The sequence below is a fragment of the Setaria viridis genome, chromosome 4 (assembly GCF_005286985.2).
Source record: "Setaria viridis chromosome 4, Setaria_viridis_v4.0, whole genome shotgun sequence".
Classification (NCBI taxonomy): Eukaryota; Viridiplantae; Streptophyta; class Magnoliopsida; order Poales; family Poaceae; genus Setaria; species Setaria viridis.
Window position 1 is genome coordinate 19,843,514 of NC_048266.2, and position 19,162 is coordinate 19,862,675.

At 44.1% G+C, this 19,162-nt stretch overlaps 1 protein-coding gene and 1 pseudogene across 1 annotated transcript; both read left to right on the plus strand.

Annotated features, from left to right (window-relative positions):
- The first annotated feature begins 14,723 nt into the window (after nt 1-14,723).
- LOC140222602 (uncharacterized) lies at nt 14,724-17,167 on the plus strand (annotated as a pseudogene).
- An 863-nt stretch (nt 17,168-18,030) lies between these two features.
- LOC140222603 (uncharacterized) lies at nt 18,031-19,110 on the plus strand. Its single transcript, XM_072293438.1, has one exon. It carries the CDS (start codon nt 18,031-18,033, stop codon nt 19,108-19,110), a length of 1,080 nt encoding a protein of 359 aa, XP_072149539.1.
- The last annotated feature ends 52 nt before the right edge of the window (nt 19,111-19,162 follow it).

Below are 19,162 nucleotides of genomic sequence, written 5' to 3' on the forward strand. Positions count from 1 at the left end.
CTTCCACCTAGACTCTCCACTATCCATGATATCTTCCATGTTTCTCAACTCAAGAAATGTGTGCGAGTTCCAACCGAGATCATTGAACAAGAGGAAGTATGGGTAGAACTGGATCTTTCCTATGTTGAGTTTCCAATTAAGATTCTTGATCACAAGGAAAGAAGAACTAGGAGGCAAGTAGTGAGAATGTTCAAAATTCAATGGAGCCATCATACCAAAGATGAGGCAACATGCGAAACCGAAGAATATCTGAACAAAAACTTTCGCGGTTTTCTATTCAACCAAAAAGGTACACACATAGCCACACTAGTTTTAATCATCCGAATCTCGGGACGAGATTCTTTTTAAAGGGGATATGCTATGACATGCCTAGTGTTTAAGAGTAAAAATCAAAAGAAAATAGGGAGAAGATTAGAAACAAACCAAATTTACCAAGGGTCAAATTCAAAAACCTTTTCAAATTCTTCTAAGTGTGAAAAACACCCCTAAAAGGCACTTATTTCGGTAGGATTTAAAACAGAATTTTATATAAGAACTCAACTTTTGGCCAATGTAAATGTTGTAGAGCTTGTCAAACTAAACAACATTCATAATTTTCACTTTCTCTAATTTTGAGTGGAAGGCATCCAAAAAATGGATCAAAGTTTGGTCAAGTTTGAGTCAAATTCAAATACAACCTTGCTCGGTGTTCCACGAAAGTTTCAATCAGTTTATCTCCAAATCTAGCACGAATTTCACATGTCAGCTTTTGTAGAACTTGTAGTCCGTAGTTGAACTCCAACTTCTACATTTGAAGATTTCAAAGTTCAGTTCAAATTTTTGGAGAAATTTTGCCTAAAACCTGCTGCCCTCGCGCACCACGGCAAGGCCACTTGCGCCGGATCCGCGGTGATCGCGCATGGCGCGTGCAATGTCGCCACATCGCACCACCCAGCTGGCCTCCGCCACTTGGCCAACCCCCACCAGTGACAAGACAGAACGAGCATGGCCGCTACCCACTCTACGCCTGTGCAATCTCCCCCTCCCCACGCCACATCTCCGTCGGCCAACCGCGGAACGTGGGCCATGCTCGCGCGCACCTGCTCACGCCACCACCAGCCAATGCGCGCCTCCTCCGCTCTGCTGCCTATGCCCGGCCGCCTCTAGCCTGCCCAATTGTGCCACGAGCTTATCCTGGCACTCGCCAGCTCGACCAGACCCTCCTGCCGCTATAAAAGGCGCCCTCCCAAGCCCGCCGGTGCCACCCCCTCCGTTCTTCCCCCTCTGCCATGCACGCCATTGGAGCCCACCATCGAACTCACTCACCCGAGCCCCACCAACGCCTCCTAACCCCTCCATTGGACCATCCACGCCTCGCAGCCCCTCCCTGAGCACCTCCTGCCCTTCTCCGCTGCCGCCATCGCCGGAGACGACACCCCAAGCCGTGCCCGAAGCCTCACCACTGAGCGCCGCCGCCAGACCTCCTCAACCTTCGACCCCCACAGCCTGACGACCCCCGGTGAGCCCCTTGTCACGCTCGAACCCTTAGCTCGCACCCCCATCGCTGGAGCTCGCCAGAATTTCACCAGAACACCGTCGGCCGAACCCCAAGGATGACATTGCAAAACCAAAAAGATCTCCAAGGTCTTAGGTGTAAGATTCAAGGGCCTCGTTCTGAACGTTTAAGAACTTCAAGGGTCGTTCTATAAAACGTGGAACTCACATTTGATTTAAAATCCATTTAAAACGGCTGAAACTTGTTTTGCTAGGTTCTTGATGATGTCTAGTTTAATTTGAAAATATTCATGTGCATGTTACTATCCTATATCTGGCACTAGAATTTATTTTGTGTAAAAGCCATTAAATGCTTAATAAATTATAGGAGGCTCTGAAAAATATGAAACCACTTTTGTTAGCTTCATTTTGACATGCATGTTGTCGATGTGTAATTTGTGTCACTGGAATCCCTGATGTTCAGACTATTTCAAATTCAAATGCTTAATTGCTATTTTAATCTGGTTATTTGCATAATAAATAGTGGACAGTAGATAAAAGTGCAAGCTAAATTTTGCTAGAACCTTGATGTCCATGTGTGACTAGTAAAAATACTTGCTCCTGTAAAATATGTATTTTTCATTGCTTAATGAAATACATGTTATTTAATCTCCTTTCTATGCAATAAATAGATCTCATGCATATAAAATCCTGAAAAATTTCATAGGAGCATATGTTAGTGTTGGTAACCCTTCTGTAAAATTTGTGGAACCAAACTGATGATAGAAATCTAGTTAAAAATCAATCTTCATGTTCTGCCATTTAATATTGTTTGGTTTTTAATAAGTTCTATAGATGTCAATTGCATCTCAAATTTTTACAGTAGATCACTTGTGTAGAGGGAAAACTTTTGTAGAAAATTCATGATCATATCTAAACAGATGCTTCTAGAAACATTTATTCATGTTTAAGAGCTAGTTTATTTATTAATAAAATTGCTACTAGAAATGGTAGACTAGCAAAATGATTAATTATGTTTTTATTTAGAAACAGGATAACTTTTGAAATGGTTGCCAAACAGTACCAACATGACACCACCTTTCTTTTAAGAATTCTAAGTTGTGAGGATCCTATTTGTGTACACAATCACCATAAAAGTAAAACCCATCTTTTAATCACAACCCACCTTGTTTTGCAAAGAAAAGATTTGTTAACGTCTTGTCTAGGTGAATGTGGCCAAAAAGAAAGAAAGGGTTAAAATCTTATCTAGGTGAATGTGGTAAAAAATGCATCCTATGCTTCTGCAGTGATTCACGAAATGCAACCTACACCATGAAAACGTGTAATTGAAATGTTATGCATATTCATCTCGTGTAGAAACTAATCTCGCTGACGGTACGCACGAGTTGGTTCTAGAAGGTGAAGAGGAACACTCGGCTGCTGCGGTGAACCTGATGGAGGCCACACAAGACCTGAGCCAAGCTTTGAAAGAGCCACAGGCTAGCCTAGTACAAGAAGGCAAGCCCCGAAGCATAACCTTGGTTTCTAAAATTATGCAATACTTTTGTTACTTATGTTTGTGCATTAAGTTCATAGGAGTTTCTTGAGACCTTAGTGGCATGCTCCTAGTACCCATGTGTTGAATACTACCATGATAAGTCGAGTAGTTGCTATGCTAAATAGGGACACGGTAAAAGTCGAGTGATTTCCTATCACTCGCGAGCTATAGGAGTTGCCTGTTTACTTATGTTGGAATCATAAGGTTGACGGGCAGGGCTTGGTAATATGTTGTGGAATTGGTGGATGCTCCATCTGTTTAGAGGAAAACTGCTAAGATCAAAATGTGTTAGAGTTGTGGTAAAGTGTTTGAAAGTACTAAACACATACTAAGGTCGGTATGGGATCGGGAAGCCTAGTACCTGATTGAACCGGGGCGTAGACATACTCCCTACTCTCTCTAGAACAAGATTCCCCTGATGCATCATGTGGGTACAAGTGCAGCCTCGGTACGACGTAGTTTTGGGACTGGTGGGGCCTTGTATCCAAGGGAAGTGGGCTCTGGACATGTACTGGGGATCGATGGAAACGCCTGACATATGTGAACCCGGCGTGGTACACATATGAGTGTGTTTAGGTCCACCTTGCAAGGTTAAGAAATTCGATTCGAATTGTCTGCTTCTTACAGTTTGGGATTAAATGACGGCCTTTCTACACTGAGTAAGAAGAAGAACAAAAGTTGATGGTTAATATGGATGCTTGATTAATTTGCTTGTTTCTGTTGGAGGTATGCCCTAGAGGCAATCATAGAGATGATGATATTCCATTTGTATCCATGATTTGTATATTGTGTTCATTGAATATCCATTAAAGGCTACTTGAATTGATTTGCAATTATGAGAATTGTATGTGAAACTCTTTCCTTGTATGGTTATTCTAAAGTTGTCCCTAGTCGGAGTTCATGTGAGGACACACATGAATATTAGACTAGCACATGTATTAGTTGATGACTATGTTTCACAAGTCATGGACATGGAGATGTTGAACTAATAATGTGGACACATGTGGAGACATGTGCTAGGACTGACCCAACACGAGAAGTAGTTCTCTCTTTAAACAACATATACGCTTTGTCCTTAGACCTGAGATTGTCGCATGTATTCAAGATGTGGATCGACCTACTTAGGGGCTATCAAACGCTACGCCGTAACAGGGTAGTTATAAAGGTAGCTTTTGGGTTTGTCAAGAAGCATGCTATGAGACATGGTCAATCAAGATGAGATTTGCCCCTCTCTGATTGAGAGTGATATCTCTGGGCCCCTCGAGTGATCGGATCCGAAAATGCATGGCCATGCTACGTACGGTTAAGAGTTAACCTACAAAGGGATTCCGAATCACAGGATCGAGAAAGAGCGGTCGGCTTGAAGCTAGACCAAATATCGTGAGGCAAAGGGAATAGCATGTATATTATGTTGTGATGGTTCGTCTGATATGATCTTCGTGTGCGTATAGGAGTTGGCATGTCTTGCTAGAGGCCGCTACCGACTATTGGGTCGAGTAGGAGTACTCGGGCCATGTCTATACGTATCCGAACCCATAGGGTCACACACTTAAGGGGCTGGAAGCCCAATTCGGATGTGATCCGAGTTGGATTAGGTTTAGAAGTACTAATGGGCCTTGGACCCAGAGGCCCATTAGGAACCTCTATAAATAGAGGGGTGGGGGCGCCCTAGGGTTTACACCTTTTGGAAAAACACATCTGCCGTGCCTCCCACGCCCTCACCTGTTGCAACTCGTGGATCTAGCAGTCCGGCTTGCGACGCTTCCTCCCTGCACGTGTGGATACCTTGGAGGTGTTGCGCCTGTAGCACTTGGACGAGCCGCCGATGAGCCACGACGAGCCGCCGACGAGCCACGACAAGCTGACGACGAGCCGCGGCACGAGGGCGATCTTACTGCACGTGGACGAGCTGCTGAGGAGCTGCTGGACGTTGACGTGATCGACTACGTACGACTACGTTGATCGACTACGTACGACTACGTTGATCGTCTTCGCTGCATCGACGCAAATCTACATCTTCCGCACCAGTAGTGCGTCGAGTGGTAATCCCGTGATCCTTATACGGCAGTTCTTCCTGGTTTTACGCGGTAGAAATTTTGATTTGCGCTAGTGTAGCCTACCTCGTATCCTAACAGTGGTATCAGAGCCGTAGCTGTTTAGTTTTGGATTCGGGATGTGTGCATATGGAGATATGCGAGTTTTCAGTTTGATCTATGTCCTGGTTTCGTGCCCTTGCTGCAATGGTAGTGTAACGACATACTCCTATCGGTCGGTTTCCGCCATCGGAGTTAAGTGATACACGTAATTCCAGTTGCAGTGAGTGAAGATCAGTATGATTGGTCGAATCGAAATCCAGGGTCATACGCTAGGCGCATTAGATGTGCAATAGTAGATGGGATCTACTACCGGGGTCGGGATTTTTGCCGTATGCGTGTGCTTCGGTAAATCAGCCGTAACTTTTCGGTACGATCTCGGATCGGGGCGAATTTTATATGAAAATTGATCTACAAAAAAAGTCATACATGAAGTTCAATGGCTTTGCCATTTTTGGCAAAATTAGATTTCCCAAATTTGGCTTGGAAGATGGAGTTTCGGGCCTCCGAAGTTTGGAACGTTAGGACGCTTAACTTTGTTTTGCAGGATGTATGTATCTTGTGATCAGTATGGCCCTTTGTGTATGTGATGCATGTGTGTAACTCATTCGTGACCTGCGTGTCGCGCGTACGGCAACACGGCAGGAGCCATATGTGTTGTCACTTTATTGTATTTAATGGTCTGCGTACCAATCTGTGATGATCCAAGCAACTATGTAATCTTCATTACTAGCTTCTTTACTAGCTATTAGGCGTAATAGCATGTTCTAGTTCTTGGAGGACTCATCACCAGGAGGATGGCGCACATGGAACATGGAGATGGAGATCACCATGGTGAACAGGTTCTATGGAGATGGAGATCACCATATGAAAACGGGCCATACTGTGTCACAACTGTGTGAATGCTATTCTGTTTATGTTTTACTTTCTGCATGCTGTGATGTTAGAAGTAGAACGATCCCTCACAAAGTTTAAGTTAGTATGCCCTCCCAACTAAAACTTGCACCGTCCCATGTCTTGTACAATTAGTGGTGAGTCTATGAAATTAGGGTGTCACTAGTTTTCCTTGACTAGACGGGTTTGTGTCGGACACTTACGCGCATAAGGGTTGGTTTGCTTAACAAGGTTATCTTAACGGTTAAGGACCTTGGGGCATAAAGGTTGGGCGCCGAGACATCAAGATGTCACCCAACAACAGGAGTCATATGTGATATGATTAGCAAAAGTTGCTTACCGATCTACCTTGTTTGCTAGCGGTGATGCTAAAGCTCACTAGTAGACTTATTAGTTATGGATCCTGAATCACTAAGTATCAATAGAGAGATATTTATTTTAGTGGGATTAGATTCTGTTAAAATAGTTTAATGTGATTTGCTCTATCATGGATACGTTTGTCATAGTGTATTTTGCATTACTTTTGTTGTAGATTAAATGGCACCTAGCAGCACTACACCGTTTGCTTTGCGTTCGGTCCTTGAGAAGGACAAGTTGAATGGAACAAATTACTCGGATTGGATCCGTAACCTGAGAATTGTTCTCAGGGCTGAGAAAAAGGAAGATGTTCTAGACAACCCACTACCAGAAGAACCTGCTGATGATGCACCCGCTGCTGCTAAGAATGCTTACAAGAAAGCATGTGATGCTAACCTCGAAGTAAGCTGCCTTATGCTTTCTTGCATGGAACCCGAGCTGCAGATGCAGTTCGAAACAAACCATGAGGCGCATGATATGATCGTGGCGCTTAGAGACATGTTCCAAACACAGGCCAGGACTGAAAGGTTCAATGTGTCTAAGGCCTTTGTGGAGAGCAAGCTAGCAGAAGGCGCAGCAGTAGGACCACACGTAATCAAGATGGTTGGTTACACTCAACGGTTGGAGAAGCTGGGCTTCCCACTGGGCCAAGAGTTGGCCACTGATTTCATTCTTTCATCTCTTCCGCCTAGCTATGGGAACTTCATCTCGAACTACCATATGCATGGGACGGAGAAGGGTCTGAATGAGCTGTGTGGCATGCTTAAAACAGCAGAGGCTGACATCAAGAAAAGCGCTAGTACCAGCCATGTGATGGCTATACAGAACAAGCCTAGCTTTAAGAAGAAGGGCAATTCTTGGAAGAAGAAGGGCAAGGCTGGAACGTCCAAGCCAAACCCAGCACCCAAGGTTAAAGCTGGACCTGGACCTGTTCCAGACAAAGAGTGCTTTTACTGTCATGAACTTGGTCACTGGAAGAGAAACTGCAAGTAGTACCTAGCTTCGTTGAAGAATGGCGGAAGTAAGAGTACTTCTACCTCAGGTATGCTTGTTGTTAATGTTATAGACAACATTTTTCTCGCTGATACAATTATTAATTCTTGGGTATTTGATACCGGATCGGTTGCTCATATTTGCAATTCGATGCAGGGAATGATAAGAAGTAGAAGCGTGGAAAGAGGAGAAGTTGATTTCTGCGTGGGCAATAATGCAAGAGTTGCTGCGTTGACCGTCGGGACGATGCAACTCCACCTCCCGTCAGGATTTATTATGGAGTTGAATAATTGTTATTTTGTTCCTAGTTTAAGTCGAAACATTTTGTCTCCTTCATGCTTGATGAAGGATGGTTATTCATTTGCGAGTGAAAACAATGGTTGTGTGATCTCTAAGAATGATATGTTTATGGCTTTTGCACCCATTGTGAATGGATTATTTGTTTTAAATCTTGATGGTTCACCTGTCTGTAATGTAAGTGCTAAAAGGCATCGGCCTAATGATTTGAGTCCTACCTACTTGTGGCATTGTCGTTTGGGTCATATAAGTGAAAAGCGCATGAAGAAGCTCCATTCTGATGGACTTCTAACTTCGTTTGATTTTGAATCATACGAGACATGTGAGGCTTGCTTGCTAGGCAAGATGACCAAGACGCCTTTCACAGGATTTCTTGAGCGAGCAGTAGACTTGTTGGAACTCGTACATAGTGATGTATGCGGACCAATGAGCACGACGGCTATAGGAGGATTCCAATACTTCATAACTTTCACTGATGATTTTAGTAGATATGGCTATGTCTACTTGATGAGGCACAAGTCTGAAACCTTTGAAAAGTTCAAGGAATTTCAGAATGAAGTTGAAAATCAGCGTGGCAAGAAAATTAAGGCCTTACGATCTGATCGTGGAGGCGAGTATTTGAGCCACGAGTTTAGCAATCATCTAAAGAGTTGCGGAATTGTTCCACAACTTACGCCGTCTAGAACACCTCAGAGAAACGGTGTATCCGAGCGACGTAATCGAACTTTGTTAGACATGGTTCGATCAATGATGAGCCAGTCGGACCTACCGTTGTCATTTTGGGGATACGCTATAGAAACAGCAGCTTTCACACTTAATAGGGTACCATCTAAATCCGTAGTTAAGACACCATATGAGATATGGACTGGAAAGGTTCCTAGTTTGTCTTTTCTAAAGATTTGGGGATGTGAAGTGTTTGTCAAGCGACTTCAGTCGGACAAGATCACACCCAAGTCGGATAAGTGCATTTTCGTGGGATATCCGAAGGAAACTTTGGGATATTATTTCTACAACCGATAAGAAGGCAAAGTGTTTGTCGCTCGGAACATGGTTTTCCTAGAGAAAGAATTTCTCAAAGGAGAAAAGAGTGGAAAGACAGTGCATCTTGAAGAAGTTCAAGATGAGCCGATCAGGCAAGAATCAATGAGTGATGCTAACGTAGCAGAACAAGTTGAGATACCTATGGCAAGAGAAGCACCGCCACAACCACGAAGGTCGGCAAGGCTCCGCGAAATGCGGGAAATATTATTGTTGGACAATGATGAGCCTGCGACATATGCAGAAGCAATGATGGACCCAGACTTCGAAAAATAGCAGAGTGCCATGCAATCCAAAATAGAGTCCATGGGAGACAATCAAGTTTGGAACTTGGTTGACCCGCCTGATGGTGTTAAAGCCATAGAGTGCAAGTGGATCTATAAGAAGAAAAAGGACATGGATGGAAATGTTCACACCTATAAAGCACGACTTGTCGCAAAAGGTTGTCGACAAGTTCAAGGAGTTGACTACGACGAGACCTTCTCGCCCGTAGTGATGTTAAGTCCATTTGGATTATTCTAGCTATAGCTGCATATTTCGATTATGAGATATGACAGATGGATGTCAAGACAGCTTTCCTGAATGGAAACCTAGCTGAGGACGTGTATATGATACAGCCCGAGGGTTTTGTCGATCGGAAAAATGCTGGAAAGGTATGCAAGCTTCAGAGATCCATTTATGGATTGAAGCAAGTATCTAGGAGTTGGAACATTCGTTTTGATGAAGTGGTCAAAGGGTTTGACTTCACCAAGAACGAAGAAGAGTCTTGTGTTTACAAGAAGGTTAGTGGGAGCTTGTAGTATTTCTAATCTTATATGTGGATGACATATTACTGATTGGAAATAACATTCCTATGCTTGAGTCCATAAAGACTTCACTGAAAAATAGTTTTTCGATGAAGGACTTAGGGGAAGCGGCATATATTCTGGGCATTAAGATCTATAGAGATAGATCGAGAAGGCTTATAGGTTTAAGCCAAGATACTTACATTGACAAAGTGTTGAAGCGGTTCAGCATGGAAGAGGCAAAGAAAGGGTTCTTGCCTATGTCACATGGCATACATCTCAGCAAGACTTAGTGTCCTTCGACTACTGATGAGCGGGATCGCATGAGTAGAGTGCCATATGCCTCGGCTATTGGATCTATCATGTATGCAATGATAAGTACTCGCCCAGATGTTTCATATGCGCTAAGTATGACAAGTAGACACCAATCTGATCCAGGTGAGAGTCACTGGACAGCGGTGAAAAACATTCTTAAGTACTTGAGAAGGACTAAAGATATGTTCCTCGTCTATGGAGGTGAGGAGGAGCTCGTTGTAACAGGTTACACCGATGCTAGTTTCCAAACCGACAGAGATGATTCAAAGTCACAATCAGGATTTGTGTTCACGCTAAATGATGGTGTTGTTAGTTGGAAGAGTTCCAAACAGGAGACGGTGGCCGATTCTACGATAGAAGCCGAGTACATCGCGGCTTCGGAAGCCGCGAAGGAAGGTGTTTGGATAAGGAATTTCCTCATTGAGCTTGGTGTGTTCCCAAATGCGTCTAGCCCATTGAATCTCTACTGTGATAATAATGGGGCAATGCGCAAGCAAAGGAGCCAAGGAACCACCAGAAGAACAAACACGTAATGCGGCGATTTCATCTCATTCGAGACTTCGTTAACCGGGGTGAGATCAAGATATGCAAAATACACACGGATCTGAACATTTCTGATCCGTTGACAAAACCACTCCTGCAGGCTAAGCATGATGCGCATGTAAGAGCTATGGGTATTAGGTACCTTCTACATTGACTCTAGTGCAAGTGGGAGACTGTTGGAGGTATGCCCTAGAGGCAATCATAGAGATGATGATATTCCATTTGTATCCATGATTTGTATATTGTGTTCATTGAATATCCATTAAAGGCTACTTGAATTGATTTGCAATTATGAGAATTGTATGTGAAACTCTTTACTTGTATGGTTATTCTAAAGTTGTCCCGAGTCGGAGTTCATGTGAGGACACACATGAATATTAGACTAGCACATGTATTAGTTGATGACTATGTTTCACAAGTCATGGACATGGAGATGTTGAACTAATAATGTGGACACATGTGGAGACATGTGCTAGGACTGACCCAACACGAGAAGTAGTTCTCTCTTTAAACAACATATACGCTTTGTCCTTAGACCTGAGATTGTCGCATGTATTCAAGATGTGGATCGACCTACTTAGGGGCTATCAAACGCTACACCGTAACATGGTAGTTATAAAGGTAGCTTTTGGGTTTGTCAAGAAGCATGCTATGAGACATGGTCAATCAAGATGAGATTTGCCCCTCTCTGATTGAGAGTGATATCTCTGGGCCCCTCGAGTGATCGGATCCGAAAATGCATGGCCATGCTACGTACGGTTAAGAGTTAACCTACAAAGGGATTCTGAATCACAGGATCGAGAAAGAGCGGTCGGCTTGAAGCTAGGCCAAATATCGTGAGGCAAAGGATGTATATTATGTTGTGATGGTTCGTCTGATATGATCTTCGTGTGCGTATAGGAGTTGGCACATCTTGCTAGAGGCCGCTACCGACTATTGGGCTGAGTAGGAGTACTCGGGCCATGTCTATACGTATCCGAACCCATAGGGTCACACACTTAAGGGGCTGGAAGCCCAATTCGGATGTGATCCGAGTTGGATTAGGTTTAGAAGTACTAATGGGCCTCGGACCCAGAGGCCCGTTAGGAACCTCTATAAATAGAGGGTGGGGGCGTCCTAGGTTTTACACCTTTTGGAAAAACACATCTGCCGTGCCTCCCACGTCCTCGCCTGTTGCAACTCGCGGATCTAGCAGTCCGGCTTGCGACGCTTCCTCCCTGCACGTGTGGATACCTTGGAGGTGTTGCGCCTGCAGCACTTGGACGAGCCGCTGATGAGCCACGACGAGCCGCGGCACGAGGGCGATCTTGCTGCACGTGGACGAGCTGCTGAGGAGCTGCTGGATGTTGATGTGATCGACTACGTATGACTACGTTGATCGACTACGTACGACTACGTTGATCGACTACGTACGACTACGTTGATCATTTTCGCTGCATCGACGCAAATCTACATCTTCCGCACCAGTAGTGCGTCGAGTGGTAATCCCGTGATCCTTATACGGCAGTTCTTCCTGGTTTTACGTGGTAGAAATTTTGATTTGCGCTAGTGTAGCCTACCTCGTATCCCAACAGTTTCACCATGCTTGCTTAGAATAAGTGCTTACCTAGAATGGTTAATCAACTAGAACTTGGTGCTAAAACTCGAAAGTAAGGATCCACTTTAGAAGCTTTTGGCAAAACAAATCCCTCAGCCAAAAAGCCTCGCATGTCTAGGAGTCGGTGGATTAGATACCACCCGACGGGTAAGTCTTGCAGAGTATTAGTATACTCAGCCACTCAGCCTTGCTTGTGGCTACGTTTTCAGGTAATGTTGATTTTGAGGATATGATTGCCAGTGTGACTTGGTTGTCTCAGCTCCCTCTGGGTTGGACAATTGAGTGGGATCCATCCTCGGTTGGTGAGGATTGTGGTGAGTGATATCGTGGCAAGCTTCACCATGGTATTATGTATCGTCATTAGAACCATCGTTTTGTTTTTCCACTGCTATGAACCTGAACTACTCTTTTGTGCATTCGAACACTTGGTTGTAATAACTTAATGTGGGACCTATAATGTGTTATCTGGATTGTTGTAATCTCTGAACTCCTGTTCGTGCGAGTTTGTATGCTTGTTTTGATCAGAAACACGTTGTATCGGGTGAAACCCGACAGACTACCATTTTAATTCGATTAAAGTGTTTATTCGCATTTGAGGCGATGGTGAGAACACTTTAGCTGGGTTAATTTGGGTGGTTCTGCCACAGTTCCGATTGTCGCAAATCTAGTAGCGTCGGACAAATTCTGAGGGACAGGCTTGGAAGACAAAGAAAATACAATAGCGGATGATCCGACGGTATGCGCAATAGGAGCATCGGACCAAGCATAATTTCTTTGACCCCTGACGGAAGAGTTTTTGGCTAGAATGCCTTCAGCACTGGATGATCCGATGGCACCATCGGAGGAAGCGTTGGAGCAATGACATCAGAGGATTCAACGACTATGTGACATGGCCAGTGGCAACAAATGATCCAATGGGGGCATCGGATCAAGCGTCGGATGAATTTCTAAAGAATTTCAGCGCGGGGAGTCCAACGACTAGTTGCACCGGATGTTCTAATGCAGGCCAAAAATAGACCATCGGAACATCCGATGGTATAATTTTTTACTAGTCGTTGGAGTCACGGCTCATTGAGCCTTTGGGGCTATTTATACTACCACTACATGCCCATTTGGAGTTGCTGGAGTGTCAAGGGATGCATTGAAGACCAAGACTCATCAAAAACACATCCAAGCTACCAAAAGTGCTTAAGTGATTTTATCTAAGGCTTAGCACAAGCTCAGGAGAGTGATTAGTGCTAGGATAGGCCTAGAGAGGAGTGAGTGCATGGTGTGCTGACCTTGTGATCTGGTTCTAGAGTGAACCACTGCTGTACAAGAGGTGTGCCAGTGTTTTGGAGCCTTGGTGGCTCGCTAGCAAGTCTTCGACCCTCCGACTTGGTGTGGAGCGGCATCGGTGACCTTGTGCGGGGGACGTGGAGACCCCCTTCCTTCGTGAAGAAGCTCCTTAGTGGAAACGGCATGAAGGTAATCAAGGAACTTGGCGTGTGCCTTTGTGGCCAAGCTTTTGTGGCAAGTCAAGGAGTGCCTTGGGATAGACTTGGTGACTGGGTAGCAATACTTTTGTGTGAGTGCTTCAACAACGTGGACTAGTGGTGGCTTAGTGCCTATCGATACCACGGGAAAAAAAATCCTTGTGTCAAGAGTTTGCTTCCTCTAATCCCCTCCTTACATTTCTGCATTTCATACTTACAACTTGTGTACCCTTAGTTTCCTAGAGTAGTATCTTGAGTGAGCTATTTGCTCGCCAGCCAATCATGGCATGCATCCAGATAAGGGAGATCAGGAACAAAGCTGCAAGCCACAAGGACGAGATCGTGACAGTGACCGTGGCTTTGGCCCTGAAGATGGTGCGCCCGAGTTGAGTGAGCTTGGCGAGTACCAGTTCGTGAAAAGAGTTTGGATAGACTCATACCAGCCAGCCCTACCAGGCTTTTATTAAAAAAAAGAACAACACAAGCCCATCAAAGTCCAATAGCAATACCAATCTAGCCCATCTTGGCCTTCTGCATACTTTCCTCACTCCTCAGCGGCGGACCGCCAGCGCTGCTGCTCTTCCAGTTTCCCATGGTTTCCCCACGAACACGCCCCAAATTCCCACCAAAAACCGAGCCCTGCTCCAGCGGAGAAGAGGCAACAACCAACGGAGACGCCCCCCCACTGCCACTAAGGGCATGTACAACGGTCCCTTCACCCCATCCCTTCGGTGTAGTTTTTACAGAAAACACCTTGTGAGAGCGTAGAGACGGAGCCGGCGTCACCTCGCGAGGCGACAGGAACGTCCCGTGCTCCGAGGAGAAAGAGATGGCTCCAGCAGCATTGTACGGGCCACCTCCTCGACTCGTCGTTGCGCGGATCCCGGGCGCTCACGCGAGCAGGTGTGATTTGCGCGCGCGGGAGAAGGTGCTCTCGCTCCCAAATCTTCTCCATATGTACCTAGTGAAGGTGAAGCATTGCCAGGTCCTTTCTTCTTCCTCGCCATTCACCGCCAACCTTTGGCGACTGCTATGTTGAGCGTATCGACTAGGAAGAGCAAGCTAGTTGGCGCAAGTAAGAAGAGCAAGGTAGCCTCGGCTGCTGCTACGGTGACAGCCGCGGCCCCAACACACACATCCGGTCATGGAAGTGGCTCGATGACGGCAGCCCGCACCCTCGGTTGTGGTGGCGGCTTAGCCTCAGGCGCGGATTCTGCGGGCCGAACCCTAGGTCGTGGAAGCAGATCAGCGTCGGTGGCAGTGGCGTCCCGCCCTATCTTTGGTGGTCTCGGGTACAGCGCAGCGATGGCTCCATCCTCCATTGATGGATCTGGCGGAGCTGCCTTCCTCGGCCCGGCGACAACTCCATCATTGGATGGTGGGTTTCCATTACCCCCTTCATCATCTACTGCTTGGTCAGAATTAGGCATCGTTGATCCGATTTCTCCATCGTTTGGGCGTTCAGCAGATTGGGATCCATCATGGTAATATCTATCTTTTATGCTATTTGGATTACTGTCAGCTCATAGTTCACCTAAATAATTTTAGAGTTCAGATTTCAGAGTTCCACAAATAGTTTTAGTGTCAGCTCATAGTTGAGATTTCAGAGTTCACATGGAAAATTTTACAGTTCAGATTCCAGAGTTCATATATTCAGAGTTGCACACATAATTTTAGTGTCAGCTCATAGTTCAGATTTTAGAGTTCACATGAAAAATTTTACAGTTCAGATTCCAGAGTTCATATATTCAGAGTTCCACAAATAATTTTAGTGTCAGCTCATAGTTCAGATTTCAGAATTCAGAGTTACATGATTGTTGCATGATTTTCTGAATTCTGTATTATATCCAACTGAATGTGTTAGACTGAAAGAGGTTCTTTGTGCAGACGGTGGCCGCTCGACGCTGACGGCCCGCTCTCATTCACCGTCTCAAGCCTGGTTTGATGCGGCTGGCAGTGATCCGTCTTCTCCTGTATCATGGTAATCCACTCATACTGTCATACATTCTGCCACATATATAGTGCTATATTCTGCAACATATTGGATAGATGATTGTGCTATATATAATTGCTGTGCGTGTGCATTTTCTTCAAGTTATTTGCATGATTTTGGTATTTAGATGCCCACCAACTAGTTTAAGTAGTAGTTTCCCCTTGCAATGCACCGAAACATTTTTTTTGGCACCTATCAGATCGTTCGTTAGCAGTAGATTTTCTTGGAATATTTCCTTGATGATTCTTTTCTCATAATATTTTCTTGATGATACTCAGACTGTCAGACAGACTGTTGCTGAACAGGGAGCAACCAGTAGATGCAAGTTGCTGATTGGTTATAGATTTTTAGTAACAGAGTGATTATTTCTAGGATTCACTAGTTTATTCTGTGAGCTCTTCTTTTCATCATGTATGTCCATCATCAATTAATCATTTCTGAGAACTGTATTGTATCTGATAACATATTTATTTTAAGTGGTTTAGAATCACAGTACTGTATCTGAGAACTGTAGATGTTAAGATGAACCATAGAACAAAATCTGCAAATTGATGGTTTCTGAGGCAAAGTAAATCAAAGCCATAGTGGTTATGGTTGCTAATGGTCAGAACATAATCAGAACTGTAGGAGTATTTTTGGAAGATGTTTGTACTGTGTGCTGTAAAGGTATCTGAACATTGTTTGTTTCTTGCAAGGACAAAGATCCACGTCCATCTGGTGGTTTCATGAGCTACTTTGGAAATCAGCCACACAACTTCCATTTGGTTGGTGCACCTATTCATAACAGCCCTTTGAATAGACCACTGTCCACCAACAATGATGCAAGTTCACCGCCTGAAGTAGAAATATTACTTGACAATGACAATGTTAGGACTGAGAAGAGGATCCTATGGACAGAGGAAGAGGATCTTAGATTGATGAGCGCTTGGATAGAACATTCAACAGACTCTACCTGTGGAGCCGATAAGGGTGGTAACCAGTATTGGGGTGAGGTTGTTGAATCCTACAACAAGACTACCCCACCACTTCGAAAGAGAAATCTGAAGCAATGCAAGGATAGATGGCACAAGATTAATAGGTGGACGGACCTCTTTGAATGTGCTTATGTAAAGGCTCGCAGAGTGTTTACAAGTGGATATTCCGATCAAATATGGATTGATGCAGCCCACAAGTTCTATGTGGAGGACAACAAAGATGCAAAACTAGGACCCTTTGTTGGGATTGAGGTTTGGAAAATTTGTCGAGAAGTGTCAAAGTGGAAAACATACAATGAAGAGCTGAGAAATGCACGTAAAAGGAACCTTGAAGAAGAAAGGGATCAGGAAAATGATGAAAGTTTGGAAGAGATGCCAAATCGACCAATGGGTCAGAAGGCAGCTAAAAAGGCAGCTCTAGCTGCAAAAGGCAAGTCAAAAGGCTCCAGCAGCGAAGATGATGGTAACTCAAAGGAATCTGCCATTGATCTAGATAAATTAGGTAGATTAAGCAAAATCTAGGAGGAAACAAATGCAAACCGTATGAAGATATTGGAACTGCAGCAGAAGCTATCATCTGAGAAGCTTCAGATCACAAAACTTGTTCACCTTACTGCACAAGAGACCAAAGAGGGAAAGAAGCTTGAGAAAGAATCAAAGATGATGGAGGCTTATAATAGCCTCATCTTACAAGATACAAGTTCAATGTCTGATGTGGAAAAGGCAGACGAGTTGCTGCCATGAAGTGTCTTAGGAAGGCCCTTTTTCCTGAAAGTGACTGAACAGGTAACTTGAGCAACATGTCATTGCTATCTTTTATCTGAACATGTCATTGAATCTGAGTGCTATATGAGTGTTTGGAAGCAGAACCTGTGTTAATTTTGTATGTTGACAAGTGCTATCTGAGCTTATTTATTTCCATGGCACTGTGTTAATTTATTTCATGAGCTACTTACCATGTTAATTTATTTCATGAGGTACTTCCCATATAATGTAATTTGAATGTGAATGTGGTGTCTCTCTAAACTTCCCATATACTATCATGTTTACTGAAATGTGAATGTGAATGTGGTGTCTATCTGAATATGATTCCAAAGCTGGTCACGTTTACTGAAATGTGAATGTGAATGTCTATCTGAATGCGTAGTGCTCCTGTGAGTGTGAATGTCATCTAAATGTCATCTGAATGCGTAGTGCTAATGTGAACATGTCACTGTGAGTGTGAACATGTCATTGTGAGTGTTATTTTAATGTGAATGCTATCAGGAATGTGAGCAGAGCAGTACATTTTCACCGCAAAACATGTCACTATAAATTGGAGCAAGATACATTTTCCACTCTTGTTCACCGCAGAGCAGTACATTTTCCACTCTAGTTAGTTCCTATGGAGCAAGATGAGGTGCAAGGTGCCGAGGAATTTGATCCTGCAGAGGTGTTCACCGTAGAAGATATGCTAGCAGAGGATGAAATCTTAGAAGATATGATACAAGAGGAATTGAAGGCCTACATCGATGGAGAAGCATCAACAGTATCTCGCCGTCGTCGACAAACTAGACCGTGCAGGTATATACCAAGGAATCGAGAAGCAGCTCATGATGATCTTATCGCTAATTACTTTTCTGCAAATCCTATCTACACCAATAAGATGTTCCGTAGGAGATTTAGGATGAATAAGCCGCTGTTCTTACGTATCGTGCATGCACTCAGTGATTGGTCTCCTTATTTCACCCAAAGACCCGATGCTACTGGTAGGAATGGACTTTCACCGCTTCAAAAGTGTACCGCGGCTATCAGGATGCTAGCTTATGGAACCTCGGCTGATCAACTTGATGAGGTGTTAAACATAGCTGCAAGCACTTGTTTGGAGATTTTGGGAAAATTTGCTGAAGGGGTGATTGAAAAATTCGGTGAAGAATATCTACGCCCTCCAAGAAGCGATGAACTGGAAAAAATATTACGAGAAAATGAGGCTCGTGGTTTTTCAGGAATGTTGGGAAGCATCGATTGTATGCATTGGGCATGGAAGAATTGTCCGAAAGGTTGGGCAGGCATGTTCACACGTGGTGATAAAGGCGTTCCTACTATGATCCTTGAAGCGGTGGCAACTCGGGATCTTCGTATATGGCATGCTTTCTTTGGTACCGCCGGGTCTCAGAACGACATAAACGTTCTAAACAAGTCACCACTATTCATTCAAGCAATAAAAGGGGAAGCTCCTGCGGTACACTATAATGTAATTGGAACACAATATGACATGGGTTATTATCTTGCCAATAAAATATATCCAGAATGGGCAGTATTTGTGAAGACAGTGGCAGCCCCTCAATCAACGGAAGACAAATTATTTGCACTGATGCAAGAAGGGACGAGGAAAGATGTCGAATGCGCGTTTGTGTTGCAATCACGCTTTGATATTGTTCGTCGACCAGCAAGGTTATGGAAGCAGGGGGACGTTATTAACATAATGCAAGCTTGTATTATCCTTCACAATATGATAGTGGAAGATGAGAAGGATTCAATTAGAGAAGTCTTGGATTTGAATGAGAATCCAAGTGCGATGATAGTGTTCCCACCTGAAGTGCGTACAAGCGACAACCCTAATCATACCTTTGCAGAGGTACTTCGTAGAAATTCCACTATCAAAGCTTGGCCAACACATAGGAAACTCAAGAAGGATCTAATGGAGCACATATGGCAACGCTATGGAACAAAGGAAATTAGATAAAAGACGTTGCATCTATATGAAATATAATTATTATATTGATGGTTTTTAAAAA